Genomic DNA, 17,431 nt, shown 5'->3' with positions numbered 1-17,431 from the left:
TTCCCACAGCCTTTCCTCATCAGAGAGCTGCTCCATTCCCCAGATCATCTTGGTAGCCCTTCTTGCCTCTTCTTCCCCAGGCTGTCCCCTGCCCAGCCAAGCTCTCCTGCCCCCAGCCCCTGTGCCACAGTAGCCCTTGGTCCCCCTCGGTTCTCTTTAAGAGCTGTCCTCTCAGCGTGGTGACCAAGGCTCAATGTCCAATGTCCCAGGCCCCTGGTGCCAGCCTCAGGTCACTGCTCCTGTGTTCACCCCAGCACATTGCTGCAACCTGGGCACGTGGTGGGTGCTGACACACTGCCAGCCCCAAGCAGCCAGAATTGCCAGGGGAGCAGGGCTGGCACTAGGACATTTAGATAACACAAGCAAAGGGAGACTGAAGCAAACTCACACAAGACAGTTTTTGTCTCTATCTTCCTTTGGATGAGCAGCATCATTGGCAACACGTCTGGGCAGGCAGGGATGGGAGTGGGGGGGATGGTTGGATCTGGAGGGGTGAAGACATGTTGGGAAAAATGCAGCTGTGAATACAGCAGCCTGGGGGTGCACAGGTGGGACTCGGGAGCACTTGTACCCCAGGTTTGGTCCTGGGTTTGGGGGTCTGAAGAACACCAGCTGGTATTTGGGAAGAGGCTGGAGGCAGCTGACACCATGGAGAGATGTGTGTGCTGGGAGAGGCGTGTGCAGGGATTTGGATGGAGCAGGGCTCACCATGCTGCTGCTCCCCCTAAAAATCCCCCCCCCCCCCAAATCCCTGCAGATCAGCTGAGGACGGTTGTTATCTCTGCTGAGTCCCTTCCCCCATGTAACCAGCACGTTGGTATGCATTTCCTTTAGTTCATGGGGCTCTTTTCTTTGTTTAGATGGGTTTAACTAAAGTGAAGTCCAAATACTCTCTCAAAAAAGAAACTCAAGCTCTTCCCTTCTGAAAATGTCCAAACGTTTCATTCCCATTTCCCCACCCCCCGAGTCTGCTTTTCCCCAAACCCAAACTACTGGCAAACTCGGCATAAGGCCCCGAACAAACGGTTTTGTGTGCTGCAAAACCACGTTGTGATGGAGAGATGTTGAGCGTCCATGGGCGCGGAGGCAGGAGCCACCCGCGTGTGCTGTCGCCCCGCTCCCCTCCCACGCCACATTTGCTGCTGCAGCAGCGCTGGGTTTCCCGTGTTTGCTGCCATCGGATAACCCGGGGCCGTAGTTCAGAGCCGCGAGCTTCTGATAAGCTTGTAACAAGCAGCATCAGGCTCCGGCCGCGCTGGGCAGGGGCTGCACCGCCGGGGTGAGCTGTGGCCGCAGCCCCCGGCCCCGTCCCGCGGCTCCGTTTGCTTTGCAGCCGGGTGAAAAGACGTGTTTGAACCCAACGAGAAAGTTTCAGAGAGGGGGAAGCTCCGTGCTGGGGGAGCCGTGAAAATGAGGCGAAAAAAAGCGCAGATTTCCCTGCTGCTCTGAGTAAATGTTTAATCGTCAGCTCGGCGAAAAAGCAACTCAAAAGTGCTTTTTTTTTCTCAGCAAGCCTGAACCAGTCAGCCTGGTGCCTCCTCCCGCCGGCTCACACCCTCCCTCCCACCGCTCCCGAGGAATAGCCCAGCCTGCTCCAAGGTGCAGCCGGGCACCCGGGGCACGACGGAGCGGCAGCCGCAGCTCGGCTCGGGAGAGAAGGAACGGGGCTCGGGAGGGAAGGAACGGGGCTCGGGAGGGAAGGAAGGGGCTCGGGAGGGAAGGAAGGGGGCTCGGGAGGTTCGCGGGGCCGTGAGCCGCCGCTGTGCCCGGCCCCGGCAGCCCGGGCTCCTCCGCTCCCGCTGCCTCCGGGATGGGGTCCCCGCGCTGGAACCGCCTCTGCCTTTTGCTCCTGGCGGGTTTAACATCCTCCCTACTCCTCTACGGCCACTACTACGCGACGGTGGGGTCGCCGGGCAGCCGGAGGATCATAGGCAGGTAAGGAGGTGCGGGGAGCGGCGGTGCGAGGCGGGGATGTGCAAATCCAGCGTGAGGTGCCGTGGGCTGGGACGGGGAGAGGGAACTGGGGTGCGGCGATGGGCCCCATCGGGCAGGGTGTCCCAGCCGTGGCCCCCGTTACCGGCTGGTTTGAGCACGATGCTTGCAGCAGGCTCTGCCCTCCCGCACCCCGAGGTGTGCTGGGCACCAGGGTCCTGCCCGTAGCCACCAGCCGAGCCCAGGGGTGCCCAGGGGGGCTGTGGGGGTCCCTCTGTGGCTTCAGCCCATCCCAGTGCAAAGAAACCGTTGTCGGGTCCGGGAACGGCCAGGGGTGCTCAGCCGCCCGGCAGGATCGACCCCCTTCAGCAGCCCCCAGTTCAGGGTCGGAGCCGGCTGATGGTCCTGGGGAGCAGTTTGGGCCGCGGGGAGCTGCCCCGCGCTGCCCCCCGCTTGCGAACTCCCGGCGCCTGCAGCATCTCCCAAACTGCAGCGATTCGCATCTCCCGCTTTGCTGTCCCATCTGCCATCCTCCAACCTCCCCAGCCCCTTCCCGAGCGGGACCCCGGGCTGGGCGGCGGAGCAGGCAGGGCGGGACGGAGCGAGCTCCGCGCTGGGGCTGCGGCACCGGCCGCTCTCCTCTGGTGCGAGCAAAGCGCTGCGGGCCCTGGGCTCCACGCTCCGGGTGCTGCGGGCACCAGAGCCCATCCTGCCCGGGGCGAGCTGAGTGCAGGCACATTTGTGCTGGGAGCTGCTGGGCGTGCAGCTGGCTGGGCTGCCCTGCAGTACACACAGCCTCTGCCCCAGCTGGGAACCAGGGGCTCTCCTTGCCCACTCCTGCCCTACTCAGGACCTTGCTGCAGGGCTTGTGGAGCACAAGAGTCTCCCACAGCCTGGGCAGAGGTTGGCTGTTCAGGTGATGCCACAGAGGTCCAAACTGCCGTGTGCTCGGGGTGGGTTTTTGCAGGGATGGGGAGCAGCTCCCCAAGATGATCTTGGTGTCCAGGAGAGGAGAAGCAACTCCACAAAGGCAGCAGGATGTGCCCAAGCTGGAGCTGAAATGGAAACCAGCCGTGTCCTGGTGCAGGGTCCACAGCCCATACCAGTGGAGAAGACTGTGGGATGCCCCCCCCCCTCCCCAAGTGTCAGCCTGCAAGTAGCTCAGCCTAACCCCACCTGAGCCTGCCCAGCCTGGGGTTCAGCCCCTCAGAGCCAGCCCAGGCTCCTGCCTGGGACTGTCAGCTCATCTGGGCCCAGAGAGCAGCCCGGGCTGAGGTAACGGGGAGCTCTCCTGGGCTTTTGCTTTTGGCTTCAATCCAACCTTAGCGAGTCCTGTGTGCTCTGATTCCCTGTGTCTACAGCCTGCCACCCTGTGATCACTACATGTCCATCCTGAACTCACCCAGGTGCTGCCCTGCAGCGGGCACGGGCTGAGGCTGGCAGGGAAGCCGGGGCAGAGGGGCAACGTGGCAGGGCTGGGCACACGCTCCCCGCTCCGCCTGCTGCCAGGGCAGGGAGGGAGGTGTATGTGGGCAGACATAGGCTAAAGAGGGGCAGGAGGAAGCTGGGCCTTCAGCTGGTGCTGCCAACCCAAGGGCCACAGCAGTGCCGAGGCCCCCTCCAGCTCAGCACAACGCTGAGTCTTAGGCACCTCAGGAGAGAGGCAAAATGCTCCTATCCTCACAGAGCTGGGCACCTTGGGGTCAGCTTGCAGGCAGCCAGATCTCCAGAGCTCGTGGGGTGTGTGGACACAGCCCCATCCAGGCATCCCTGCCTGGACATCTCCCTGAGCTGCTCCGTGAGCTGCCCCTTGAGCTGCCCCATGAGCTGCCCCATGAGCTGCCCATGAGCTGCCCCATGAGCTGCCCCATGAGCTGCCCATGAGCTGCCCCTTGAGCTGCCCCATGAGCTGCCCCATGAGCTGCCCATGAGCTGCCCCATGAGCTGCCCCATGAGCTGCCCCTTGAGCTGCCCCATGAGCTGCCCATGAGCTGCCCCTTGAGCTGCCCCTTGAGCTGCCCCATGAGCTGCCCATGAGCTGCCCCATGAGCTGCCCGTGAGCTGCCCCATGAGCTGCCCGTGAGCTGCCCCGTGAGCTGCCCCATGAGCTGCCCCTTGAGCTGCCCCATGAGCTGCCCATGAGCTGCCCCTTGAGCTGCCCCTTGAGCTGCCCCATGAGCTGCCCCATGAGCTGCCCCATGAGCTGCCAGCACTGCTCGTGGCTTTGCTGCTGGGGCAGCCGGGATGAGCGTGGAGCACTGCCCAGCTGCTGTGCTGCTCTGGCTCTGTGCTGGGGAAAGATGCTTTTTGGAACCCAGCCCTTCATGGTGGGATGGAGCAAATGCCTTCTGAGCACAGGTTTGCTGCTTTGGCTCCCTCCAACAGCTCTGCAGGGCCCTGGGAGTGTTTGCCAAAGATAAGGCTGAAGCGTGTGCTCACAACATTCGCACATGGTTGCTATCTTCCGGAAATTGGGGGGTGGCCACAGACCAGAAACGTCACATCTGTGAAGGTCACAGTGGTCAGAGAGCACACCCAGCCTTGGCTGGCCCCGCTGCCCAGGCAGCCAGGGGCCACTCCTTCCCTGGAGCTGCATTGTGCATCGGCCGGTCCCAGGGAGGGTTGGCATCTCCCGAGTCGCCCAAGCATCACGAGGTGCTTCACCACATCCTGGCGGGTGACGTCAAAGCACTTGGCTCCCCCAGCTGCTGTGTGGCAGAGGGGCCCCAGCTGCCCCTCCCCAGCACCAGGACAAGGCTCAGCCCCCACAGGGAGGTGCTGATGTGGGCATTGAGTTTATCAGGTCAGCGCAAGTCTGGGAAGGAACGGTGAGCAAGTGCCACACACCATGTCTGGCCACAGCTGGAGGTGGGTCCCAGCTCCTGTTGCAGGTGCCTGCGTCCACCCTCCCCAGCCAGCCTGGACCTGAACCCCCTGTGCTACCCTGGGCACTCCTGCAGCATCCTGTGCAGAATGGAGCACAGCACTCTCCTGCTGACAGTGCCCCTTGTCCTGCGGCACTGGGATGAGCTGAGGAAGGGTCTGTACTGAGAAACAGGAGCGGGAGAGCTTGGAGGGCTGTGGAGGGCCTGGCTGGGCAGAGATGCGTATCCAGGGCTCATGAGTCTCATGGGGAAGGGCTGTGAGAGGCTGTTTGTGGGCAGCTCAAGCCCTCAGTGGTGCAGGAGAGTGATGGCTGTGCGGGTTTGGTGGCGGCTGTGCCCCTGCAGCCAGAGAAAGGGAGTGTGGCTGAACTGGAGGCTTTGTGTGTGTGGTGGGGGGTGGGTTGCTGCTGCAGGGAGTTAAGGGCTTTGCAGGAGCTGGCTCTGGAGCAGGGAGGTTTCTTCAGTTCTCAGTCCATCGTTTGGGTGCTGGTAACGTGTGAGCTCCTGCAGCGTGTGTGACATGGGCTCTGGGGATCCCCTGTGGGGTGAGCCCCAAGCAGCCCATGGCATTTGGCTCAGCTGAGCTGGCTCAGCATGCAGAGCTGTCCTTGGAGCTGCTGACAGACTCTCCTGGGTGAGCTTTGCTCTGACCTGAGTGTGCAGCCTCTGCGTGGCAGAGATGAGCTGAGTGAGCAGGTTCCAGCATGACCCCAAGGTTTCAGACAGCTTTTCCCAGCCAGGATGTTGCTGTGTGCAGCCCCTGGTGCCAGCACCCCCAGGGTGGCACTGAGCAGGGTTTGGGCTGTGGGCACTGCTGGTGTTGACAGGGGCCACGGTGAGGATGGAAACCCAACGCCTGCAGCACTGGCAGGGGCTGGGGGCAGGCAGAGCTCTGCTCCCCACCTGCCTCTACCTGTCCCCAGGCTCCCAAGCAGAGATCCCGTAACAAGGGGCCCTTGTCTCCTCCACAATACCCCCCTTCTGGGCCGAGCACCTGCCTGCCGGGCTGGAGGCGGTGCCGGGGGGCTCTGAAGGGCCCTTGTGTGTGGGGATGAATGGGAGCCTGTTCCCCTCCGGTGGGCTCCCACCTCCCGCTCGCCCCTGGCCCCACACCCTCCTGGGGCAGCCCTGGCTGCTCTGGTGGGGCTCAGCACCCCAAGATGCTCGGGTGGGAAGCCTCTGCCTCCATCCCCCAAGGCTACCTGAGGGACCAGGGCATGCCTCAGCTGGCCCCATGGCAGAGGGGGGTCCACATACACTCCAAGGGCCTCCAGATCCCAGTTGCCAATTGCTTCTCCATTGTTGCAATTGAACGTGTCCTGCTGGCCTGCCCAGCTTGTCCCAGCCCCGTCCCTCTCAGGCCTGGGACAGGTGGGATGGTGAGGAGAGCTGGGGAGTCTCAGCAGGGTCCCCCCACTGCTGCAGGCTGGGCTGGGTGTGGGTTTTGGTACAGAAGGGTCCTGGAGGTGGGACCTGCATCAACCTCCCAAAGCCCCAGCTCTTCACTTGCAGCAACACGCAGAGGGTGGGCGCAGGCAGCGGGGAGGGGAGGGGGCTGGATGGAGGTGATGTGCTCCTGTCCCAGGGCTCCCACAGCTGGGGGCTGTCAGGGAGAGGTGGCTGTCACCCCCCAGCTCAGCCCCCACTGGCTTCTCCCCAGCCTGCTGCAGCCGGAGCCGCTGGTCCTGGCCCCGCGGGGGACATCGGGCCGAGCCGGTAGCCACAGATGGGCCCGTGAAGGTGGCTCTGAGAGGTAAGGGAACGATGTGCCCAGCAGCCCTGGCACCAGGGCCAGCCCTGTGCCTGCTGGGGGCTTCTCCAGAGCCCAAGTGATGGGTTTTGAACTCTGCTATGTGTTTTCCCCTTTGCAGTGGGAAGTCCTTTGAGCCTTCCACCGTGCTGGAGGAGCCCAAGCCCAGCAGAAAGCAGGTTGGGCACTGTCAGCACAGCGCGGTCGGTGTCCCCCAGGCCCCTCCTTGCTGGGAGCTGTTGATTGGAGATCTGTGTGGGGAGGCTGAGGAGGAGCAGTAGCATCTGGAAGGGGTTTTTTGTGTGTGTGTGTGTGCAGGGGAGCAACCTCCTCCATCCATGCACATGGGTCTCCCCAGGCCTTCCTGCTGCAGCTGCAGCACCTCCCTGAGCAATTCCCTGATGCGGAATCCCCACCAACGTCATCCTGGGACACCTGTGTCACCAGCCCAGGCTGGAGGCTCATGGGGACAGCCCCAGGCTCTGGGAGGGATTGGTCCAGGGTGCTGGGGCTGCTGTCATACAGCAAAGCCCTTTAGCAGGAGGTCCACACTAGAATGTGCTGAATCTTCCCCACTGCTCATGCTGAGGTGCCTGTGTGAGCCCTGACCCTCCCAGCCCTGGTGCCGGACACCAAAGGATGTTTGGCAGCAGGGGAGTGAGAGGAGGTACTGCCCTGCCTGGGTGACCCAGCAGAACACTTCTGTCCCTGGGCTTGTCCTCTCCTTGGTGCCTGGTGAGGGGTGGAGGTGTCAGAGGGAAGCCAGACCCAGGCTGCAGGCTGACCCGAGGTCTTCCTCACCAGCAGCCCAGCACATGTCTCCACTCGGTGATGTCCAGAGCAAAAGCAGACCCCAAATTTAGGGAGCTCTTCCGCTTTGACACCCCGGTGCTGATGTGGGACCAGCACTTCACCCCAGAGACCTGGGACAGGCTGAAGACCCGCCACGTCCCCTACGGCTGGCAAGGCCTGCCCCAGGCAGGTACGGACCCGACCGGGGCAGGGGGGCAATGGGGGGCTGGGGGGCAGCCCGGGGAGCCCAGCAGAAGGGACAGGCATGGGGCAGGCAGAGAAGCCCTGCAGAGGAGCTTCATCTCTTCCCACTCAGCCTCCTGGGCTGGAGGGCACGGCTTTGCACGCGCTGCTCACTGCAGCTCATGACATTCACCCACATAAAAGCCCCAGTGTGTGTGTGATTATGAACCGGGGCAGAGGAGCTCGGACAACCCACCCCATTGTTCTGGATGGAGATTGTTTCCCTTCCTACCCTAAACCCACTCTCTGCTCTTCCCAGCAGCCACCAGCTTCAATCCCCAGGCTGGGAAGTGCTGGGGCTGGTGGCAGTTGCGAGGGGGCGTTGTCAGGAGGGGACATGGCTGGGGCCGTGTGTCCCTGTGGCAGCTGTTTAGAGCAGATTTAGGAATGCAGGAGGCTGTGGGGAGGTGACACCTGACCTGGGAGAGCAGGGACTGGCTGGTGTCCCCCCATCCCCCCCGTACCCCCTCCCCTGCACAATGTGGCGTGAGCTTTAGTGAGCGCTGCCCCAGACGTGCTCACACACGAGCTCCCCCCTGACCCACTGACCCCAGCCCTCTCCCTTCCAGCCGTGGCCGACACCCTCCGGCTCCTCAACACCTCGGCCAACAGGCGGCTCTTGGACCGGGCGGCGCTGGGCGGGGGCTGCGTGCGCTGTGCCGTGGTGGGCAACGGCGGCATCCTCAACGGCTCGCGGCAGGGCCGCGCCATCGACGCGCACCACCTCGTGTTCAGGTGCGGCCGGCGCCGGGCGCGGGGCCGGGGGCAGCGGCACAGGCCGGCCCTGGACACACGTCCCCTGCCGTCCCCGCAGGCTCAACGGCGCCGTCATCAAAGGCTTCGAGGAGGACGTTGGGACCAAGATCTCCTTCTACGGCTTCACGGTGAACACCATGAAGAACTCCCTCGTCGCCTACGAGGAGTATGGCTTCACCCGCGTGCCCCAGGGCAAGGTGAGGCCTCGAGGGCTTGTTGGGGATGTTGAGGCTGGGGCTTGCTCCCCCCCAGCCCTTCTCCTGGACTCAGGAACCCTCAGTTCGCAGCCCGCTGGTGTGGGCGGTGTGCCAAGGCCTCCTCCAGTGCCACGTCTGTGTCCCTGCTGCAGGACCTGAGGTACATCTTCATCCCCTCTGATATCCGTGACTACCTCATGCTGCGCTCGGCCATCCAGGGCAGCCCAGTCCCCGAGGGCTCAGACAAGGGAGACAGGTGAGTAGCCCCCCATGTTTCCCCCAGCACCCTCAGCGATGCTCTGGAGGGAGAGTGATGGGCCTGTCCTCACCCCACATCTGGCCCTGGAGCCGGGGGGATGTGTGTGTGAGACCCCAAGTAGCTCCAGGACTCCCGTGCAACCAGTTCTGCCCTTCTCCTCCCCCACTGCAGACCACAGAAGTATTTTGGTCCAGAGGCATCTGCAGAGAAGTTCAAGCTGCTGCACCCAGATTTCTTGCAGTACCTGATGACGAGGTGAGGAGGATGAGGGCTGTGGCTGCTGCCCAGCTCTGCCCTGGGCTCAGACCACCTGCCTTCTGCCACCCCTTTCCCCAGCACAGACCAGTGCAGTCCCAGTCATCCCCAGGCACTGGAGCCATCTCTGCCTGCTCCCTGCAGACAAGGCACAGCTCACATCCCCTCCTGCACCTCACTGTCCTCACTTGCCTTCCATTTCCCAAAATACATTACATTTTGACCCAGTCTAAAAGGAGCAGAGGTAGGGCCCCTGGGGATTGTCTTTTCTTGCCTTTCATGAGCACAGACCCCTGCATTGGGGTGATTTCAAACCATGGAGAGGTGCCTTTTAGCAACCTGCAGCGAACCAGCTCAACCTTAGTCAGAGCCATCAGACAATCCACAGCGTTCCCCTGGGTGCCCCTGGCAGCAGTGTGTGGGGGGCTGGCTGGGTGCTGCCAGGGCCGTGCTGGCCATCAGCCCCCCGTGTCCCTGCAGGTTCCTGCACTCAGAGGTGCTGCGCACGCAGTTCGCCTCCCTCTACATGCCCAGCACCGGCGCGCTGCTGCTGCTGACCGCGCTGCACGCCTGCGACCAGGTGAGAGCCCTGGGGCCTGGGGCTGCTCCAAGGCTGCTGGAGGGGACATGTGCCACCCATCACTGGGGTGTGCATGGGGAAGCCCTCAGCCTGTCCACCTGTGTGTCCCACCCCCCAGGTCAGTGCCTACGGCTTCATCACGGCCAACTACGAGCAGTTCTCAGACCACTACTACGAGCCGGAGAAGAAGCCGCTGGTGTTTTATGCCAACCACGACATGCTGCTGGAGGCAGCGCTGTGGAGGAGCCTGCACCGGGCAGGGATCATCACGCTCTACCAGCGGTGAGGCTGGTGGCTGCCCATGGGGGCAAGTCCAAGGACTCCTGGGGCTCTCCTCCTTGTTCTGGAGGCTGCCACGTCCCTCCTGAGGGCTGTCCCCAGCCAGCCCATGGTGTGATGGGAAGTTGGGGGAGAAGTGTTGCACTTCCTGAGGGATCTCTGGCAACGTTTGGTGGCTCAATGTGACTGAACGTGGCCTTTGGGGCATCAGGAAGCACCACAGCATGTGGCTGTGACCTCCCAGCCCTGCCACCATGGCCTTGTGGCAGCAGAGGCCCCTGTGAAGCACAGGAGGTGCTGAAGAGGCTGCTGGAGATGTGTAAAACACCTTTCTTCTCATCACTGTGCTCCAGTTCAAATACTTGTCACCATGGTGGGACCACACAGGGGCACAATGGATCCTCGGCCTGGCACCTGGGTCACACACCTCCCTCCCAGCCCACAGAGCCTCAACTGCCAGCTCTGGGCTGTGTGCCACCTTCCAGAAGGATCCTTTTGCCCCCATCATCAGCGTGAAATGCTGCAGCTTGGCTGCCCTCCCCTGTGCCAGACCACAGTGGGGCCTCCTTTGTCTCTTCTTATGTGGTGACAAACAAGGAAGGGGCTTAAAAGCCACCAGAGATGTGTTGGCTGTGAGGAGCAGAGCTGTCCCACAGCTGTGCTGGGGGAGTGGGGGGCTTGTCCTGCATGGGGGGCCCTCCAAGTGCTCTGAGAAGGCAGCTCCAGGGCAGGCAGGTGAGGGAACCTGACAGCTCCCAGGGGGAGTAGAAGTGATTCTCACAAAACACCAAGGGGGGGGTGAAGGTCTCCAACCCTCCAGCTGTCCCGTGATGGCAGCACCGAGGCTCTTCCCCACTGCCTCCAATTACACAACTTGGAACGATTATAGTTTTCTTTGATGCCTGTTTCTGTTGTAACGTGGCCTGGAGGAAGCCTTCCACTGGGGATGGCCCAGGAGGGGGCTGGGAGGGGGGAAGCCCGGGGCTGGCAGGGGCCCAGTGCCCCCTGCAGACTGCTGGTGCTGGAAGGAATTCCTGCAGATGCAGAGATATCCCAGCCCCCAGCCAGGGAACCTGGGACCCCCCTCAAGCTGCAGCAGGCTGGTTCCAGCCAGGACCAGTGAGCATGGCAGGAGCTTGGTCTGTGAGCCAGTTTCAGATGCAATCTCTAGCTTGGAGCCCATCTCATGTTCCCAGGCCTCAAATAACCCTTTGTTCACATCAGAGCCACCCTACCCTGGTCCCGAGGCAGCCTGTTAGGCTTGTTTTTTATCTGCAAGGTCAAAGCAAAGCCTTTCATGAGCAAGAGAGCACCCAGCACCTCCTCACAGCAGCTCTGGCCCAGGCTCAGTGCAGCCCAGGATGGTGACTCTGACCTTGGCAGCGTTGTGAGGCACAGGGCAGGTTTGAGACTGTGACCTCCAGCTGTGCACAGGAACTACTATACCCACCCTCAGGTGTTTTCTAGCCCAGCCCAGAGTTACACACACACACACACCATTTTAAGGGCTTACCAGCAAAGGAACCCGAGGGCTCTACTGCTCCCCTCCTTCCTTACCTTTCAGCTGCCAAGCAGACCACAGGAACCACTTCTGTCACCAGTTCCTGCTTAGCTCTGAGGAGTTCTGTCACCCCCTTCCCATGGGTTGCTTGTCTGCAGACACTGAGGTCTCTGGGGAAGCAGCTTTTGCTGTGAAGGGTAAGCTCACAACTGCTTCAACTTGAGAAATGTTTTAAGCCAGCATCCTTCCTGCCTGCTCAAACCCACTAGTGTTCACACAGGTAACTTGAAACAAAAAACCCCCAAACAAAACAACTTCGACCCCCAAGATTTCCTGTAACATTTTATTTTATTCTGGAACAGAAGACACAGGGACCTGCTTTTTCCTTCAGGTCCTGATGCAAAAGCACCAGTGGCAGAGCAAAGCAGCAGTCAGCTGAAGAGTTCCTGATTTGTAACTCGCTCCTAGAGCCCAACCCCCCACCCCACTCCCCAACCCTCCTGCTGCTGCTTCTGGAGTCAGAGCAGCACAAAGCAATGCTGGGACTGCTCTCCCCAAAGTTTGTTCTGAAGCAATTCCCACCTCCCTCTCTCTCTTCTCAAAGTACTGAGTAGCTTTTCCTATTTCTCACCAGGCTGCCTCTTTGCCTTTTTCCCCCCCCCTTGCTCTTTGGGAGCCACAAGCCCCACGTGCCCTCCCCAGTGACCAGTCTCATCCAGCACAGGGCCGGGCAGGCAGACCCCACACACTGCCTGGGGTGACAGGACCTTTCCCTCCCCTTGTGTGTCCCAGCCTCCATTTCCTCAGCAGTCAGCCCCCTGCTGGCAGCTTTGCCAGTTCAGGCCAGCAGAGTGCTACTGATCTTCTGCAAACTCACACCAATTCTGTCCAAGTGTGAAATGACAGGGCTGGTGCAGCTGTCAGGAGCTGCTGTGCCTCAGCCACTGCGTCTCACCTGAGACACAGCCACAGCTCTTATCTGTCCTTCAGCCTGCCTGTGCCCCACGGGCTGGATAAGCCACTTCCACACCCTTCCCAGATCTAAACTGTGCCATAACAATTGCAGGCAGCACTACAAAGAGCAACACACGTGGCTCTGGCCCTCTCATGGCCACTGGTGCCAGCCCAGCACTGCCCAGGCAGGATCCCTCACTGCTCTCTCACTGCTGGCCAGGCAGAGCTGCACATCACAGGCTCAGTTCCTCTCCTGCCCCTGGTTCTGTCAACTCCTTGAGTCCTACAACACCACAAACAACAAAGACCAGTGTTCTTCCAGGTGAGCACTCAGAGTCTGGCTACTGTGCTCTGCAGACAAGTCATGCTGCCTCCAGATCAGTCATGTAATTGGTAAGTTACCAAGGAGCAGCATGCCACAGCACAGCATTCTCTTACCAGCTGCCCTCTTTGGGCAGCAGCACAGCCCTAAGGTCTGCAGCATGACTTCCTCCTAAATACAAGCTGGACTGAACACTGTTAGCAAGATGACTCTGAACTAAGCTTGTCCTCTGCTCACTTCTCCACTCCTTCTGAAAAAAACCCCAGCACTGGGTGACAGCAGAATTTAAGGCATGATTTTTCCATCCTGGGGGCAAGTTTTGTCCCCCAAGCAGCCCAGCAGAAACCTGTCCCTCAAAGACAAAGGAGCATGTTTGCCAGTGAGTCGTCACACTCACAAGACAAAAACCTTTAGGAGGTGGCTACTTAAATCCTTGCTTAAGACAAAAACCTCACCACCTCTAAGACTGTGCTAGATCCTCATCATCACACAGAAACATCATAATCCACCCCCCTCCTGGTGCACAAGAAATAATCCCTTCATCCAGGGTGTAAGTTATCTGTGGGTTGGAATTGAGAAGTGTGTTCAAGCAGACCTAAACAGACATAGCCCTTCTGGGGAAAGATTCTGCAGGGTATGTCCTCGCTAGGATGACCCTCTGGTATCTGTGAGCTGCACCTCCCTGCCCTCAGCAACCCAAAACCACCCCAGTGCACCTGCAGGTAACAAACAGAACAATTATTCTTTCACTAGGTCTGTTTCTGTGACAAATGCAGTTATGAGATGAGCTGTGTCAAGTGTCTCCCCTAATGAGCTGTTATCCAATCCCTCCTACTTCTAATCCCTTTTACACCTGCTCACCTTTGACTGTGCTGACAAGCAGGTGCTCTCTGGGCACCACCCCCAGCACCCTTCCCATTCATCCTGTGCTGCCTTTCACCCTCTGCTCCATGGCAGCAAGGGGCTGGGTGTTTGGGTGACAGCTGCAGTGCAGCTACAGCCTTGATCAGCTTAATTACATTAATCAAGCCACCGGGCTTTTATATCTCCTTCCAGTAGCCCCAGGAGGATATCATCTGACACAGCAGGATGAGTCTTGCTTCCCTGGCTCAGGAAGAGGAGAAAAATGACTGTGGCAAGGCAGATGTTTCTCACCCGTATGCAGCTGCTGCAGGAATCAGCTTCCCAGGCAAGTTGAGTGCTTTTACCTTTGCTTCAGCCCTGAAAGAGAGGAAAGGAACAGAGTTAGTTCATGTAAGAGCCCTTCTTTTTACCTTTGTGTCTTCAACGCTGAGCCTCAGAGTCATGCTTCCACAGGGGAAAGATAACTTCAGACAGGGATAACTTGTATCATCACTAGCTCAGCTTCCAGAACAGCCAAACCCGGGACGAGGCAGTGCCCAACAGAACCCGAGCCCGTCCTCCCCTCGGTAGCGTGCTCGTCCCCGGGCGGCAGCGAGGCGCGGCGGGCACAGCCCTTCTCCGCGGGCCCGAGCCGCGGCGCGCTGGGTCACGCCGGCCCAGCCCGGTGCTGCGCTGCCGGCAGCGCTCCGGCCGAGCTGCACGAACGGCTCCTCCTCAGCGTCCATTCCAGCAGCCGAGCGGTGCCAGCCTCACCCCGCCGGGCCCCGGCAGCGTCCCGCGGGGAGCGCGGCCCTGCGTGCCGCCAGCTGGCATGGCGGACGGGGGGACACCATTGCGTCCCCACGAGCAGACACCCAAGCCTCGCCGCACCCTGGCAGACAGCCGGAATGGCACCCAGGACTGCCCCGCTCACCCTCCCGCCGTCCCCGCGCCCCTCGCTGCCGCCATGCCCACAGATGGCTGCGGATGGCCGCCGCTTCACTCACCGCCCGCCATGGCGCCCGGCACAGAGAGGAGGAGGGGCGCGCGGAGGGCGATGGGAAGCGGGGCGGGGCGCGGGGAGGCTTGGCCGCCATGGCGCCGGTGTGCGAGGGGAGGCGGGGCCGCCGCGGCGCCCGTGTGCGAGGGGAGGCAGGGCCGCCGCGGCGCCCGTGTGCGAGGGGAGGCAGGGCCGCCGCGGCGCCCGTGTGCGAGGGGAGGCAGGGCCGCCGCGGCGCCCGTGTGCGAGGGGAGGCAGGGCCGCCGCGGCGCCCGTGTGCGAGGGGAGGCAGGGCCGCCGCGGCGCCCGTGTGCGAGGGGAGGCAGGGCCGGGGGCAAAGCTCGGGCACACGCCGCTGCGGCTGCCTGCTCGCAGGGTGCTGGGAGCCTGGAGAGAGGAGGCTGAGTGTGCCTGGGGCACCTCGTGCGTAAAGATGCTTCCCTGCAGCTGAAAACCTGGTCCTGTAGCTGAGTGAGAGGGGAAGCTACCGAGATACAGCCTCGCAAACAGGATTCCCCCGCTTTGCCGTGCTGGCTCTGCTTTGTTCTTGCTATGTGTAATAACATGTGTAATAGAATGACACCACACACAACCGGGCTGTGGTGGGGGTGTGTGGGTGCCCAGGCCTCACACAGGAGCTGTGGGCAGGGCTGGTGCCCTCGCTGGGCCTGCTGAGGCAGGGAAATGAGGAGGGAGGCAGCTGTGTGTGACTTGTCACCTGCCAGGGGAGCTGACTTCTCCAGAGGCCCCTTCTGCAGCTGTGACCTCATCAAAGTGATGCCTTGAACAATCTGCTGGGTCTGTTGTGGTGCCTTTGTTGTGGTTGCACGGTTTTGAGGCTTTTTGTGTGCACAGGTGGATAAGAAACCATGTGGGTTGACTCAAAATACTCAGATAATGTAACTGTGGCTGGGGCTTGAGGGGGTGCAGATAAAACACAGCAAGACCAGGATAAGAAACCTAGGCCTGTGCTCCATGCACAGAGCTTTTGCACCATCATGCTGCTCATTAATTGCATTGATTCATTCTCCATGTGCCCTGTTTGCCAGGGAGACACACATGATTGTACTTAGCACACTAAATGCTTCAAAAGGCTGAACAAGCATTGGCTCGTGTAGGAAAGGGGCACACTTCAAAAAGACTAATTAGCTGGAGTTTGGGGATTAGTCAGAGATTAGTTAGTAAGTGTGCTGTGCTTTGAATATGTGATGCTTCCAGTGTGTACTATGACTGTCCTTCACTGTTCAAACCTGCTGGATGTTCCTCGGTAGTTTATGAACAATAACAAACAGAAGCGAGGGGAGGAAAAACGAGAATAGCTAATACCCACTTTCTAGCCCTAAATCTCCATTCACTCTTGTGGTGAAAGGTTCCAGTGACTAGAAATGGAAAGCAGAGAAACCTGAGTGTGAAAGCAGAGAAGTCTGAGTGCAGATGAAGGCCCTGTATTTAACCAGTGTCATAGAATCCCAGGATGGTAGAGGCTGGAAGGGCCCTACAGAGCTCCTCCTGCTAAAGCAGGTTCCCCTCCATCAGGGGCATAAGAACGTGTCCAAGTGGGTTTGGAAACCTCCTGAAAAGGAGCCAACACACCCTCCCTGGGCAGCCTGGGCCAGGGCTCTCTCATCTCATCACCAAAGGTGTCTCTCGTTGTATTTAAGTGGAACTGGTTGTGTTCCAGCTCATGTCCATCACCCCTTGTCCTGTCACTGGAAACTATAGACAAAAGTGTCACCCCATCCTCCTGACACCCACCCTTTAGGGTCCCCCCTCAGCCTTCTCCAGGCTGAACAGCTCCAGGTCTCACAGCCTTTCTTCATGAGAGATGTTCACCCTTAAAATGTCAGAAGTGAGGATTCACAGTCCCTTGGGGCATGTGAACTGAGGATGTGCTCATGGAAAGCTGCCCAGTTCCCCCACAATAGCAAGTGGGCTCCCTGCATTGGCCTGGCACTGCATGGACAGCTCACCTGTGAGCTGGCCACCCAGACTGCTGAGTGTAAAAACAAGAGCTGAGTGCCAGGGGCTGGAGGGCAGTGCTGGGGAGGAGCTCAGTGTGGGCTCCTGAGTTCCCCCTAAGGGCAGAGGCTGACTCTGCACCGCTCTGGTATCTGGGGGCTGCTCTCCAGGCAAGGCAGCTGAGTTCCCAGCAGAAGGAAGTGTGACTTCATGTTTATTTTTAGTGCCTGGATCCTCCTGGCCTTGTTCCTATTTTAGAACCTGATGTTTTTCTTTCGAGAGCATAGGTTTAACCTGACTGCTGACTCCAGAACAGCCCTTGTTGTTTCTTCAAAGTGTCTCTTAAAAGTCAACAGACTGCAAGAGGCATTTGTTTTCTTTTTTACAGTGGTTCAAGAAGGCAGAGAAGAAATACCAACATGCTGTTAAAAATAAACTGCTTCCAACATAAGTGACTGACTACAAGGTCTTCCCCACAGAGAGCCTAGCAGGCTGCCTGGGCAGGGGCATGAGGAAAACACAAGGAGAAAGTCCTTTGGTGTGAGGTGAGGGAGCCCTGGCCCAGGCTGCCCAGGGAGGGTGTGGAGGCTCCTTCTCGGGAGGTTTCCAAACCCACCTGGACATGTTGCTGTGCCCCTGATGGAGGGAACCTGCTTTAGCAGGGGCTGGGGCTGGGTGAGCTCTGCAGGGCCCTTCCAACACCAACCATGCTGGGGTTCTATGATGAGGACCCTGTGGCATGAGGATGTGAGAGCTTCAGTGCCTTGCCACTGCAGGAGCTGCTGCTGGGCCTGGTGGGAAGGACGATGACCCATAGCAGCAGCCATGAACGTGGCCTTTGCTCTGGTAAAATGTGCCTGGCAATGTGCCTGAGTGCTCTTGGCTTTCTAAATAAGCAAGTGCATACAACCCCACAACTAGAAT

General features: G+C 60.1%; 1 protein-coding gene and 1 non-coding gene across 2 annotated transcripts; one reads left to right on the top strand and one right to left on the bottom strand.

Annotated features, from left to right (window-relative positions):
* The first annotated feature begins 1,732 nt into the window (after positions 1-1,732).
* On the top strand, positions 1,733-9,935 carry ST6GALNAC2 (ST6 N-acetylgalactosaminide alpha-2,6-sialyltransferase 2). Its single transcript, XM_062011028.1, has 10 exons — positions 1,733-1,935; positions 6,478-6,570; positions 6,689-6,746; positions 7,375-7,549; positions 8,172-8,337; positions 8,417-8,555; positions 8,708-8,811; positions 8,986-9,069; positions 9,550-9,649; positions 9,768-9,935. Exons 1-10 carry the CDS (start codon positions 1,811-1,813, stop codon positions 9,933-9,935), a joined length of 1,212 nt encoding a protein of 403 aa, XP_061867012.1. The 5' UTR covers positions 1,733-1,810.
* A 4,060-nt stretch (positions 9,936-13,995) lies between these two features.
* LOC133627230 (small nucleolar RNA R38) lies at positions 13,996-14,070 on the bottom strand. Its single transcript, XR_009820028.1, has one exon. It is a non-coding gene; the product is annotated as a small nucleolar RNA R38 (small nucleolar RNA).
* Positions 14,071-17,431: the final 3,361 nt, after the last annotated feature.

The sequence above is a fragment of the Colius striatus genome, chromosome 18, assembly GCF_028858725.1.
Source record: "Colius striatus isolate bColStr4 chromosome 18, bColStr4.1.hap1, whole genome shotgun sequence".
In the NCBI taxonomy this organism is placed as follows: Eukaryota; Metazoa; Chordata; class Aves; order Coliiformes; family Coliidae; genus Colius; species Colius striatus.
The sequence above is the reverse complement of the archived record's forward strand: the minus strand, read 5'-3'. Positions and strand labels throughout refer to the sequence as shown.